Below are 15,162 nucleotides of genomic sequence, written 5' to 3'. Positions count from 1 at the left end.
CCTATGCCTATGGCATAGATGGTGGCAGTTTCGCAGGTGTACCTTATCTGGCACTTGACAAGTTGAACGTGAGCAATTTCTGTATGTCAATCATACCTCAACAAAGGCATTTTAAGAAAAAAAGCATTTCCTGTGGAGCTTGTCCAGCATGTTTCTGCTCCTCTGCAGTGTGCCTGCTTGTGAGCTTGATTTGGCAGGGCAGGATCTCCATCTCTAACAAGCACCCAGGTGACTTTTGGGGTGGGAGTGTCCTTGGAGCCCACTTGGAAAATGACTAGTCCACACCTTGCGCCCAAGAGTGGTTCTAGTCTTCCCATCTTCAGGTTCAAAGACGCGCAGTTGGCAGCCCTACAGCAACTCAGAAAGTAGAACCAAGTTTCCAGGGCACTGACACCGCCTCTGAGCTTGGGCCCTCGGTCCCCAGGGACGCTCAGGTAGGCTCTCCTGATCTGAGGAGCTGTTCCATAGTCCACTGTCTTCACACATGTGCATGTGTGTCTTTGTATGTACATGCAGCTGCGTGTCTCCCTCCATGTGGTGGGTATTTATATATATCAGTGTCTCTGCACAGAGGTCTATGTCAACTTCACTGTCACCAAGTCTCTCACAGGCACTTCTATGTCTGCTTGTCATGCCTGGGCTTCAACTGTGTTACCTGAGCCTGTATGTGAGTGTGTGTGTGTGTGTGTGTGTGTGTTTGTATATGGTTTGAGGGGGCAGTGCATACGGGAGTTCCTGCACCTGGGCAGAGCTTACTATAAAAAACATAGAGCTTTCCACTTTTCAATTATTTCTTACTAATGATTACCAGGTCATTATGAACACTGATAAATCATTATTGAAAGGAAATTTAACTTCATAGCATTTCACTGTACAGCTGAGGGTCCCAGAGAGGAGGGAAATTTTAGGAGAGCCTATCAGCTGGGATAACTTACTGAGCACCTCTTCACAGCAGAGAAGCAGTGACCTCACAAGCTTTTACATGAGTTTAACTGGGCAATGAGACTGTCAGCAGGTTGGGTATTTCTGCTTTTTCTCCTCAAACATGAAAGAGCATCTCCTTCCTCCTGTGGTTTCTATTAGTAACAGACAAATTAAAAAGTTAATGCTTGTGATGTGATTGCTTTCAGAGCTCCTCTTGTCAGTCAAACACACTTCTAGCTAGCCACTTTTTATATGTTAGGATCTGTATTAGGAAGCTCTACCACTTACTGGAGTGATTTATACTTTCAGCCTGTAGTCTGGCATTGTGGAATATGCGCTGTTCCAAAACAGAAGGGTCCCAGTGTGGGCTAATCAGGCCAAGATCAACACACAAGAGAAAACTGCTCCCTGGCCACAGCTGGAACCAGCAGCTCTGGCTGACCAAGCAGTTGAGGACAGGCCCTGGCCACAGTAGGACTCAGATGGGGTACTGTGGCTGACTCACAGCTGACAGTCTACTGATGAGTTGGTGCAACAGTAGGCCGGGGCCTGCCCAGGACTGAGGCTAAGGTGTCTCCTTTCTCCTTTCAAAGTCTGCTACTTTATAGCAGTGGTGGGATTTGAAACCGTGCCCTGGAAGACCAGAACTTCAGAATTGGACCTTAGAGAGAGCAAAGTCCTTAAATAAGAGAGTCCACAGTCACAGAACATGGGGGCGGGAGAGGGTCCCCTTAACAACCTAGAGCCTTGGCTCTTTATTCCTGAATTACTACAGTTATCTCCTGGCCTTTGGGTCTCCCCACAAGTTGTTTTTGTTTGTTTGTTTTGCCATTCTAACTAACTGATCATGCCATCGTAACTTCATCAGATCATTCCTTTCTTCAGGAATTTACAACACTGCCACTTTGACTAAACCATACCCCTTCAAAATTGTATTCAAAGCTCTCCACCGTCAGACCTTACTTCCCTAACCAGTACTTTCCAACATGAGCCTTCAGCCCCTTCCTGGCATCGCTATTGTTTCTCCCACCTTCCCTTTTCATTCCAATCTCCACGGACCCCAGGCTCCCCCCACCTTTGCCTCACCTCCATTTCCTTTAGGACCTCGCTCAAGATCCCCTCCCAACAGCTCTTGTTTTATAAACCTACCCTATTGACATGGCTTGCAGAATCCTTCATTGAGTTTGAACTTTTTGAACTGGTTTTGCTCCCTTCTGTTTCCCTACGTTCTAACACACAGTAGGTTTGTAATAAATATCCAGTGAATGGCCAGACACTTGGAATATCAAACATCAGAATTACATTTTAGGAAATTGTGTTTTTTATGTTTTCAAGAGACTACGAAGTCCTCAAGATTCAAGCTCATGCCTTACTTTCCTACCCTTGAGTTTGCACCTACACTACAGGACACTCAGAGGTTCCCAACGAACGTCCAACAAATTGAACTGAATTAAAATTAATCTCTGCCCTTACTTAAAATCACCATGGAATCAACTTGAAGACTGTCTCCACACACACCCAAAAGAATCAGATGAAGAGGTTAAATTATTCTGGAAAAACAGATTACTAGCCATTTTTTAATGTCCTAATTTTTTATGCCCACTTTTGGGATCCTACTCTTAAGTATCTCAAAAAAAGTCTATCTAAGAATATTTTCAATAGCTCGGAGCAGAAACAAAATTCTACACATTTTAATCACTACCTCTCCTTTACCTGAATGGTGATTTTTTTTTTTTTTTTTTGTAAAACTAACAGTAAAGTTTATTAGGAGAGGATCAGGGGGAGAAAAGAGGGAGAAGCATTTCCTGTTCTCCACACAGGAAATGGGAGCAAAGACTCCAAGAATGGTGCATTTTTTTGTGTTTTTATCTGAGTTTAATATTTGGTCCTGTTTTTAGTTTGTTAGCCATGCTGAGAGTGGAAATACCCCAGTGGCAGGGTACTGCTTGTGGATAAAAACCACCCTGGTATTAATATGGCAGTCCCAGTCAGAGATACAAGTAAACAGGGTCATCTGCACTCCATTCCTCTGGGCACAGACACCCGAAAGGTGACCACTGAGGAAAGCCCTTTCTTCCCTGGAGCAGCATTTCTTGGAGAGGTCCTAAGACCACCTGCACTTGCTCATCTCCAGTTCCCTGGGGCGACTCTCTAGGGCAAAATGTGGAGACCTTGGAGGCAGGCCGGCCAGGGGTGTTTTCCCAGGAGAGGGGCACAATAGCTTGGGGACAGGTTTCTGGCAGAAACCTGTTCTTAATAGGCTCTCAGTTGAAACTTATGTATAGTAAAGCTTGAGAACCAGTGCAGCTGACAATTAATCACATAATTGACCTTCAAGTTGAATTCAAGTTGGAATGTAATACTCCTGTATTGGGCTCAAAAAAAAAAAAAAAAACCACTCTGAAAAAGTAGCCCTTGTTTCCTGAAAAACACATGTCCCAACAGCCCCAACCTCAGCCAAACAAATATCTAACAGCTGGGGAAAATAGGTGACTCCCAGGCCACAACCTCCTTTCTCAGATCCCCCAGGCCAAGGACAAGAACTGCTCTTGATATCATGTTTGTCCACAGGTGGGGATGATGGCAGGACAGTTAATACAGTCCCATCTAAAATAATGTGTTCATCCCTTTGAAAGTGACATGTTTGCAGTGGCTAATGTGCCAGCTCAGGTATAGGGACCCCTGTGGAAAAACAGACTCTGCAGGACAAAGGGTGACCTACAGCACGTGAGGACGTCTATGTCCTAGGCAGCTCAAGTGAGCAAGGGTTCTCCCAAAGTGCCCTTGAAAGTGTCTTCATTCTTGAACGACAGACAATCTACATGCTTCTCCTGCCTCCTCTCCCCACAGTAAGAGGGGAAGCAATCAGGAAAATCATCCGGATGAATGTGGCTCAGAGTTGGTTGTCCCACACAGCTAGGACGAACAGACAGAGCTCAAGCGCATATGGATCTGTGTGACAGCAGACACTCCAGGGCTCAGACAGGGCTCTGGGGGGAGACGAAGCACTCTGACCAGTTAGGAAATGAAGCATCATTCCAGGCAGACTGTGCCCTTGGCCCTAGACATGTGCAGGGCAACCACGAGGACCCCAAGGTCACGGTGAGCACGAAGAGGAAGAGTCCATTCTGTCCAGAATTTTAAGTAATGGTTACTTAAAGCCTAAACAAATGGGGCACTGTCACACCCAAAGGGGACCCTCAGAGGGAGATAGGGGTGCAGGGGCCTGATGTGATTGTGCCTGTCGTGGAGTGCTGAGAGGGAGGAGAGGGCCCCGACTGTCACCAATCGCCCCTTCATCACCTCCAGAGGTGCTCTGGAAAGGCTGATTTGGCCACAGCGACTAGGAAGGAGGCCACTTGAGGTCCAGGCAGAGGATTCAGATTTGCTCCAATTCATAGTGAACTTCTAACGCTTACCCTCTGCCCCTGACTCCCCTCCTGAGTGAGGGTCCCTGATAGCAAAGGAAAACTGCAGAGTCCATGGCGGGAGGGGGCAGGGAGGAGGAGGGGATTCAAGCACACAAGAAAGAAAGAATACAAAAGGACTTAGGAATCCCAAATTCAACTTCCTGGATCTGTCAAGTTTGGCCCTAAGGGTGCCCTGCCTATATAGTTTTTGTTGTTGTTGTTGTTGTTTGTTTGTTCATTTAGTCACATGCTGTATTTATAGTTTTAAAAGTCTCTTTACAAGTTGCAGTGCTCAGCTTGTCGGCAGACTTCAATGAAGTTAGGTTCTGCTCGCTACTAGCAATGCAGGTTAACTAAACAAAAAACCCAGAACGGCCCCTGACCTGGCGGCAGTTCACCCTCAATTCAAGCCAAGATGGAGGAGGAAACAGCCTTTAGCATGCCGAATTTGCAAGCCTAAATATAAAGGGACAGCTTCATTCTCCTGTTTGCTATGAGCAGAGAGCTACCCCCAGCTCCAGCCACCCCCAGGGTGGGCTGGCAACCCATGGTGGACCACACAGAGCTGACTTTCAAGGAAGAGCTGGTCACTCTCCAGAGAGAATGCACACTGTCGTGCCTGGTAATTGACCCTTCAGCTTGGCCAGGCCACCATCCATCCTTCTTTGTCAACCCCTTCTCTCTGGACATGAGGAGGTGCCCATAGTTATATGTTTGTCAGGTACCCCTTCCTGGGTGGACTCCAGAACCGGGTACATGTCCTTCCACACCCAGCAGGGACTGGGAGCAGACTACAAGGCTGAGGAGCAGAGGGCAGAGGGGGACCAAGCTGCCAGGAGTAGACGTGTCATTCCTGATAAGCACATGGAGGCCCACAGGGACTCATAAAAGGACTCTGATCTTGTTGGAGGCTAGATAAGAGCTGCTATGTCTCAGAATATGAAGGGAAGTAGGGAAGAGTGACAAGAGCCAGGTGGAGAGGCCTTCAGACCCATCCTCCAAGTCGGCACCAAAATATAAGGAGAGGAGGGCTGGGAACATGGCTCAGTGGTGCAGCTTGCCCAGCACGACAAGGCCAGCAGGCTGAGGGGAGGGGAGGGGAGGGGAGCAGAGCCTTGAGGGGCAAGGACACTTGCAACAGTGCTGTGGGCAGTGAACTGGGCCCAGCAGGAGGAGCAAGCCAGGGGACAAGGGAGGTCAAGCAGACAGGAGCTGGCGGTCAGCCTCAGAATGGGTAACAGGTCAGCTGTGTCAACACAGCCCTAGCATGCTGTCCAGCCTTTCCTCTGGCGTCAAAGGAAGCATGAGAAAGAGTATCTATCATCAGAGTGTGGAGCAGGAGGCCTCAGGAGGCAAGGAGTCATGGGACTCTCCTGTCACTGCCACATGCCAACCTCTTAGATATGGGCAGTCCTACCCTCTCATGGGAGTTTGCGTTTCATTTCTCTTCAATTTCCCTCTCCATGGGACAGTTCAGCATAACCCATCACCCTTCCACAAGCCTGACCCTTGCTTTCCATCTCTACCAACTCCTCATTGGGCGCCTCCCATGGGCTGGCCGCCGTGTATAACACCAGGCTCTGTCACAGCGTGTACGGGTCCCAAGAAGCCCACAAGACCTGTGTAGAATCCACTCCCTCCAGCTCACAGGGCAGGAAAAGAAGGCGAATAGAAGTCAGACAGCCGGCCCAAGTCACATGGCCTAGTGAGAAGAGATCGGCCCAACCTGGCCTTTCTGTTAGAGTAGCGAAAAGGCTACTGTAATTCTTCCATCATCCAGTCACAAAGCCTGACGTTTCCTCACTATAGGAAGGAGCCAAGAACCTCTAGTCTCTTTCGTCCTCCAGCCTTTTCCACATAGACACAACAGCAGTCTCAGAACATTACTTTCAATGTTACCCTTCATGGTTCAAAGCTTCCTGAGCTTGGAGATACAGATGCAATTCCTCAGTCTGGCATTTATGACCCTCCTTCCTCCAAACCCAGTCCCAGCTTATCTGTTCTGTCTCACTACTCACAAATCCTCTGATCTTACCGGATGGGTCTGCCTCATCTCCTGCAGGAATCTTGCACATTGCTATCCGTGTACCTTTGGATGGCATGTTCCCCTCCAGCTGCTTGGATCCTTACCATCCATGAGGACCTGACATGCCCCCCCCCCCAGCTCTGCTATTCCCCCAGCTCTCAGGGATCCTTCCCAACTTGAATATCTAGACCAAGAATCTCACCTGGCTCCATTCTTAGATAGCTTCTCATTGACATTTCAATGTGCATGTGTCCTAATTTCTCAATTATATTAAGGTTGATGATGGGCAGCAACTGCTAGGACGTACTTTTATCCATCATCCATCTCCTTTGTCCCCCTCAGTGACTACTGCTGCACACTGGCTGCAAGTGCCACTGAGCCTTCAGCATCCCAGGACTGTCTCGGTGCAAATGTCTTACCTGTAATATCGGGACTGCAAGTAGGTGGAGCAAACGGCCTTGGACACATGACTGGCTGAACCAAAGTCAATGACCTTGACTCTGTATGGCTGCCTGGAGGGGTCCACCAGCATGATGTTTTCTGGTTTGAGGTCAGCATGGATAAGACCCAGGCTTTTGAGCTTCATCAGGGCTGTGGCTACCTGCTGGAGGACTGGGCGAATGTATTTGAGGGGCAAGGGGCTAAACTTGTTCTGCTTCAGAAAGTCATAGAGGTTCTGTTCCAGCATCTCAAAGACCAAGCACGTGTGATTCTTGTGCTGGAAGCACTCGTAGGCCCGTACGAAATTGTAGTCGTCCGCACTCTCCGTGCTCAGCCGGGCCAGGATGCTCACTTCGATCTGCCCTTGCCGGGCATAGGATGGGTGGTTCTTCAGGATCTTAATGGCCACGATCTCATTGGTGCCCCGTTTCCAACACTTGACCACTTGCCCAAACGTCCCTCGGCCCAAGAACTCTAAAACCTCGTAGGTGTTGGTCATCGAGCACAGCACTTCATGCTGTACCAGCTGGTAATCACCCTCACTGTTGGAGCCACTGTTTTTGGAGGTGGCAGTGGACGTGGTGGCAGTGGCTACAGTGGCCCCGCTGGCATTATTCTGAATCATGGGTGGATGCTCTTCGATGATCTGCACGCTGCTCGTGTTCTCAATCTCCTCGCTCTTCCGCTTGAGTCCGCATTTTTGGTAGGTATCAAGGAGGCTCACAGTGCTTCGACGCATTAGGTTATGTGTCCCGCCGAGGACGTGCCCGGTGACGGAGGTGCTACTTGCTGATGTTACAACTATGTGCCCGGTGCTTCCTGGGAAGATGATGGTCTGCTCGTAAGGTAGGCTTGGGTTTGGGATCGGCAAGGAGGTGCTGACGGTTGTGGAGGCTGGCTGAGAAGGTGGTATGTCCTTGCTCTGGCTATATACTTTGCTGTGGGAGCCGTACCCAGTCATGTCCCAGTTGGAACTCGGCTCTACTTTCAGTTTCTTCACACTACAGAAGGCACTTGATTGAAGGGTGTGAGGGGAGAAAACCTGCACATGTGAGGCCATACCTGTAAGAACAGGAAAAGGAAAAGCACATATTTGAGTCACTCACCCTAGCATGAAGAAACTCAACAGATTTGTTTAAGTTCTGCCCAGCGGCTCGAGTCAGGTAGGAGATTGTCCTCTGGCTGCAGAACAAGCTTGCAAAAGTAAATCTATTCCACCCGGAAGCACATTTGGCTTGTGGGACCCAGGGGTTCCCAGCTTCCTTCCACCATTAGGAGGACAGGAGGTTCCTAGGCACAGTCAGGGACATAGTCAGACACAGAGTTAGAACGTCATCATTAAATCCTTATAAATATATTTGTGACAGGAACTATTTCTTCTTCCATCCTCACCCAGTTATGTTCCACTAAAACTACAGACTATACAAACAGCTTGGTAAATTATGAATTTAGCTCCTCCACACAACCTTGCTCAGCCTTGTCAACAGACCTTAACAGTCAGGCTCAGTGCTTTGAGTAAACATGTCCCTAGACAGGCACCAGTGCTCACGCCTGTAATCCCAGCTACCCAGGAGGCAGGGATCAGGAGGGTCGCGGTGGAAGCCAGCCCAGGCAAATAGTTGATGAGACCCTATCTCAAAAACACCCATCACAAAAAAAGGGCTGGTGGAGTGGCTCAGGTGGCAGAGTGCCTGTCCAACTACTGTGAGGCCCTGACATCAAACTTCAGTGCTGCATCCCCTCCAAAATCCGTATCTCCACATAGGCCCCATCACAGGTCCATTCATGATCTTCTGGATTCTTGGTGAGAAGTAATTGTCACCTGGCATCTTGGTCATCTTCACTGAATCCTGTAGGGCTGAGTGGATCAACAGTTGGTCTGATATCTTTATTTAGGTAAGCTAAAATATATTATCAGTGTTGTGTGTGTGTGTGTGTGTAACAATTCATTGGGTCTTTTACTCACTCTTTCTGCTAAATTTATATTATCAATAAATTTCTCCAGAAAGTACTATCTATGATTTCATACCAACATATCTGCCATTTAGATAACCTGAGAAATCTTTAGGACCCTCTGAATAGTGATACAGTTTATAATTATGGCGATCCAGGAAACAAACAAAAATTCATAGAAAATGCATGAAGGGAAAAAAATGCAGTGACGATAAAGTCCTTAAAGGAGAAAGCAGAAACAAGTTCTGTCCATCTTCTGAGCTGCCATTGATAGACATTCTTTATAGAAGTACAAAGAAAGCAGGGATATGGTAGGCACAGTTGGTGCTCAGCCATCCTAGGGCCCGTGGCTCTCGGAAGCCCTAGCACTATCCAGAGGGGTTATTTAACATCTTCCTCTTCCCCATCATCCTTTGTCCTGGCCCTCTCTCTCTCAGTAGATGGACCTACACTCCGCCTGCAGTCAGCCTCACTTTCCTTCTTTGTTCTCTTCTCAAAACTTCCCAAATCTCCATCCATCCTGCATCCTCTGCCTCTGCTGTACGGTCCCGGAGGACTACTACCATTTTTTCACTGTTTTTTGTCTTGACGCTTTTAACTTCTCCCTTTTAATTGGACCCAAGTCCTTAGTAGTAGGTACTGCATAGTCGGTCAAATGAATCAATGACTTAATCCTTTCCTTCTGACTTCATGTGAATATGCACACACTGACTCCCAACTTGGAATGCAAGGGAAGAAGTAGCTGCATTCCCCCTCTTAACTCCTACCTTCTTCTTACCTGTAGGTCAATGGTTTTTGCTCCCTTTTCTTCAATGCTCATATCTTAATCCATCTCCCCCAGCAGATTCACTTACGATGGCCTGTGTTCTTAAAGGTAAATGACTTCCTAATTGCCTAACCCAATGGCTTTTTTCAGTCCCTATTCTCCTTCACCCCCCTGCAACATCCTGGTGACCACAACTTCCTTTTTGATGCTCTTATCTGGTCTTAAGTGCATCTGTAACCTCCTCCTCCCAGGGCTGATTACTGCACTGAATGCTTGGGTGGTTCTTCCTCTTCCTCCTTTAAAGTGCTGGCATTTCCAGCATTCTGACTCTGCTCTCTTTGGAAGATAGCATCCATTCAAATGGTTTAAGCTGACCTTCCTATGCAGGAAACTCTCAATTTATCACAAGCTGAGTTCCCCCTCAAATGATCCAGTAATATATTTCTGCTGCCTGGTACGACATCAAAGATGATCTTCCAAAGCCAATCTGCTTATTTTTTCCCCCCAAAATTAACCATCTCATCTTCTTCCTAAACTTCCATTTCTGGTTGTAGTTTTTTTTTTTTTTTTTTTTGGCAGTACTGAAGATCGAACCTGGGGCTTTGCACTTACTAAACAAGCACTCCTATCACTTGAGCTGGGCCCCAGCTCTTGTTGGTTGTTGTTTTGACCTAAGGTTCTCTCTAACTTTGCTGGGGCTATCTCAAATGTACAATCCTCCCATCTCAGCCTCCTGAGTAGTTGGGATTACAGGCCTGTGACACCATGCCCAGCTGGATTCACCTTTTGATGGTTCTCTATCTCCACAGACAAGAAGATACTAAGTATCAATTTCTCCTGCCTTTAAAATGGCCCTTGCATCCAACTCTTTCCTTCTGTTCTTGCTACCACTTCCAGAACTGAAACACCATTTTCCAGCAGTCCTAAAGTGAATATGGACCCCTGGTCTATCTGTGCACTCTTTTTCCCTTTAATTTGCATATATTTGGCCAACAGATTTATCTTCCTAAGATATCTCTGAGCCTATCGATCCTCAATCCAAAAACTTTCAGTGATAAAGCTGAGGACTGAACAGTTTTTGCATTGACTCCAGTAACTATCTGACTGGCTTCAGGTTCAACTACTGACCTCTAACTCTCAACCCTGTGAGGCTGGCCTACTCAACTCTTCTATGGTAGCTCCTGCACTTGCTACCTGCACACTCTTGCACCCAGCCCCAGTGGAACGCCTGCGCCTCTTCTCCCAGGGTATCTGAAGACCACCCAGCTTACAACCTTCCTTTCCAGACTGCTCCAACCCACAGAACTCATTCCCAGCTCTCTTCCTATGGGATTGCACATATGTGCCGGCCATTTGACTAATTGATTTTGGAGACAGAATCTTGTTAAGTACACAGGCTGGCCTCAAACTAGTGATTCTCCTGCCTCAGGCTCTCTGAATGCTGGGATTACAGGTGCTGCCACATGGCTGGTGAATTATTTATCTTTTGTGCTATTTATTTAGCACATGACATGGTTAGGTCATGTTTCGTAATGATACTATATTCTAGCAGCAAAAGCTACAGTTTGTACTCTGCACTTTATTGTGCTTTCCCCTGTGTTGGCCAAGCTTTCTGTGCATGTGGGCACCGTTGCTGGAATAAAGCTCTCTAACTAGCCATGTGTAGCAGAGTAATCACCAGTGACATACATCTATAGAACCTGGTCTGACTCTGGAAATGAGAGATCAATGTGCCAGTATTTTTCCATCCAAACCAAGACATCTTAAAAACCAGGGCAGAGAGCTAAGCATGGTGCTCATGCCTGTAATTCCAGCTTTTTGGAGGCTGAGGCAGGAGGATAGTGAGTCTGAGGCCAACCTGAACTATAGAAGGAGACCTTGCTTCAAAAAGGAGAAATGAACAAACAAAAACCAAGACAGCTAGGCAGCTCCTGGCTTTTGGCTTAGCAATCATGTCCTGTGTTTGCTTCAACTAGAATGCTTTGACCTTCTCTGGGCACTTCTGACCTAATCCCCAAGCCCTCCTCTGAGACTCACATTTACCTTGACCTCATGGATCGGTGGAGGCTCCCCTTCTGGTTTGAACACGGATGCCAACCTTGACTTGGGGCTATGATTTCCTATGTGACCATGCTACTATGCCTGACAAGACTATTTTGGTTTCTTCATAAGGCATTCATACTTCACCTGCTTCTTGCTCCTGCTCTCTCACATCAACCTCTCCCTAATTCTAAACAACACAGAAGGTGGTATTCTCTATCAATTCAATAGCCATGTTACTCTAAATCTTCAGCAATATACAAACGACTAATTCCTTGGCTTTCAGTTACTTATCCACAGAAGAGACCAAGTGAAATAAGCATTTCCTTCAATCTTCTGTCTTTGCCTTCCCCTTACTTCTCAAACCTCCAGAGTTCAGAGGAAGGGAGTGTCAGGGGAGGCAAAAACAGAAACATGCTAATTATACATCAAGGCAGTGAGGCCCTATTCCCTATTTTCACTGCTCTGGGTGGAAAGGCCAATGTGTAGAAGTGGGATTTTACAGAGGGGAACGGGGTGGCTTATGACTTATTTGTTACTGGGATGACAGCCAAGGGTCATAAAATTGTGCAAATCATCACTGGCTGACTCTGGTGACAGATGCCCAGGATTGGAGAGGAGACCAGTGTGGCTAGAACCTCCCTGCACTCTTTGCCATGGCCGCTGCCTCAGGGCCGCTGTGGTCACAGCTGAGGTCAACAGCCACCATGCTAAGAACTACACCTAATTCCCCAAACAACCTTTTGACCTTTGTTCTGTAGCAGAGGCCACTTGCTCTGGAAAGCAAAATGCTTAAACAAGACACAGCTAAAGAAAGTCTTTAATAATTTCTTACATCTCTAAAATACTTTTCTAAGGAATAAAACACCACTGGCGATTCTGTAGTTTAAATCTTAAAATAATCTTATAGCCCCAGTCAAACTTATTTCCAAACATTTCTCCTTGAGAGTATTTTTCTGGAACCATCCTTCCTGTGAGTCAAACCCACAACCTTTTGCCACTTTATTTATTCAGATCCCTAACTCAAGGGACAAGGAAGGGGTTGAGGGGAACCTTTATGCCTTCCACTCTAAAGGAAGAGCTAAATGTTTCCTCTCATGTCTTTGTGTGTTAACCCTTGTACTCTCCAAGGCCATTTACCTTCATAGTTGCCTTTTTTTTTTTTTCCAGAAATGGAAGGGGCTTAGTGGACATTTTCAGCATGGTCCTATTTTAATTGCTTTTAAAGTCATCTCTGCTTCCCCCCATTCAAAAGGCCTCTCCTTGGTGGGAGACTATTGCAACACTGTAAAGACAGGTTTTGAGCCCTAAGGAGTAGTGTGAGGGAACCAGGGAATCACGGTAGACTAAACCTGCAAGAATCACACCTGCTCCCTACAGGGGTGACCTGACCCAGACCTTTCCATGAGAGCCTGGTGGCCTCCCAAGATAAAACCCGATAAAATGGCTGCGTTTCTACTCACTGTGAAAGCACAGGTTGCCATGATCTAGAACTAAACATCTAGAAAGGATCTTCCCAATTACCTCAGCTCTGTCTCCTAAGCAGGCCAAGCTCAGCTGTTAGTGTATTAATGGAGTATAACCTTTTCAATGTTACAGAGTTTGTGTTGATGCCACAGAAATGCTTAGGGAAAAACATTTAACGCAACTCTATAGTAAGTTTTTCACTTCGTGACAAATGAAAAGTAGCACCTATAAAACTGACCTTAAAACATATCTACAGATAGCAGAAATAAAGTGTATTATTTATAAGAAGCCACTCCTTCTTGTCACAGAGAGGACAAACTGTCTCATGCCCCAAACAAATCCAGCTTACTCAGATTTTGGGTGCATTTGATGGTCTGTATATTTTGGCAAGGAAGACTCTGAACCCTCTTTGAGTTACATGATTCAAATGCTCATTTTGCATTTTAAAAAATTCGTATTTCAAAACACTACTTTCAAAACATTTGCCTTGTTGCCTTTTTTCCAGATATTAGGTAAGTCCCTAAAATGCTGTAACACCTGATTTCAACTCATATTCCTCAGAATTCTCCCAAAACATGTATAATTCTCCAGGTTTTAAATTCCTACGCCAGGTGCTGGGACGGCTGTCCTCTGGACAGGGTGAACCCAGGGACAACTTTACTTGAGACCTGACTACATGTGGTACACCCTTCTGTTAACACGCACACCTTCCCCACTTTCATTGCACAAAGGTGCAAGTGTGAGAACCAAAAAGTCAAGTGATGGGTGCAGGCTCCTAGGACAGAGAGCAAAGCCAGATCCCAATCCCAAAGTTCCAACCTAGGTAATTGTGTGTATCTCTGTTTCTCTTAGACTTAATGATCCAATGAGAGATTTGTTTGCCTAGTAATGGATATTATTCTTCACCTACTGAAAATTATCTCTAAATCTTCTGTTGAGGTCTTAACTCATTACTATTTTAAAATCTCATTTGTTAAAGGTTCTTTAGTGTGTTTTTCCTCACTTATTTGCTGAGTTTCTTCATAACTTTATATTTCACAATTAGATGAACTGATAAGTTGCTTCACATCTGAGCACATTTCCTTTCCACTTTACCACCCCAAATTATCTCCTGGAAGACCACACTCTGGTGAAACTACAGTGAGGTTCAACTGTGGTTAAAGACTTTTAATTGAATTAAATTTCACCGGGTTCTAGCACAGCTCAAGAGAATGAACTGTAAGTAAAAACAGGCAACCTTTTCATCAGTATTTAAGGGTTAATTTAGATTGGACAGATGTGAAATAGATCACCACTCAGAACCCGGTTACATTAGGTAGGAGAATGGAGTCCCAGACATATTATTTTAAGAGGTGGCCACTTGCTCACTTCCTAAAATCTTTTGGACATACTCTTTGGCTGAATAATACCAATTTGATGGAAGCTACAGATCTTTCTTTCTTTTTTGTACTCCTATAATCAAGAATGCAAGGGAAGCACTGTTTCCTGCAAAGAGAACTTAGTATCTGTTTTATATATATTTTGCATGTGATATGCTGTGCTAAAATATATTAATGTTAGAAATATGCATCTGAATGGGAAACTTTCAACACCTAGAAAAGGATTACTTTGTGTAACCCTTGACAATACTGTGAACATGATGACCTGATGATGCCTTAGGGGACTGAAGACTGCTACAAAAAATCCCTTCATTGATGTGCTCTTCATATAATTTTAATAATTATCCTGCTTATCACATTTGTATTTCAGAAGAAGTATGAAGATAATTTCAGGTTAGCCTGTTTCCAAATGATCCACTTCCCAAACAGTATGTACTAAATGTCTTTGGGGCTTTTATATCTATTTCAATCAGTATGCTTATTTGCTAGTCGTGTAATGTTAAATGTACAGTACAATTCCACCAGAGCAGAGCTGAGGATCACCCACAAGCACTACAGAATTCTTTTGTCAATAATGACAGAAACAGTGCTAGCCGTTGTAAAACTGGACATCTGAAAGAAAGAAAAAAAAAGGCTGAAATGAAATTCATGGTCAAATCTTCGTGGAAGGCCCTCTCTTTAAAAAAAAAAAACACTGGTGTAACACACATGCACAGGAAAGCAATGCCAGTCAACTCCCTGTATAGCTATCCTTAT

The 15,162-nt window shown here is 45.7% G+C and overlaps 1 protein-coding gene across 5 annotated transcripts in view; it reads right to left on the bottom strand.

Annotated features, from left to right (window-relative positions):
* Hipk2 (homeodomain interacting protein kinase 2) overlaps positions 1-15,162 on the bottom strand; it is a 187,999-nt gene that overhangs the window by 120,706 nt on the left and 52,131 nt on the right. For all 5 annotated transcript variants that reach the window (XM_074062148.1, XM_074062131.1, XM_074062139.1 and 2 more), the window contains one exon: positions 6,780-7,863. In XM_074062148.1, coding sequence (XP_073918249.1) covers positions 6,780-7,861 — 1,082 coding nt within the window. In that variant the 5' untranslated portion in view covers positions 7,862-7,863. The remainder of the gene's footprint in view (positions 1-6,779; positions 7,864-15,162) is intronic.

Source organism: Castor canadensis, chromosome 2 (assembly GCF_047511655.1).
Source record: "Castor canadensis chromosome 2, mCasCan1.hap1v2, whole genome shotgun sequence".
NCBI classification, from domain to species: Eukaryota; Metazoa; Chordata; class Mammalia; order Rodentia; family Castoridae; genus Castor; species Castor canadensis.
Note: the sequence above shows the minus strand (reverse complement) of the source record. Positions and strands in the feature narration are given on the sequence as shown.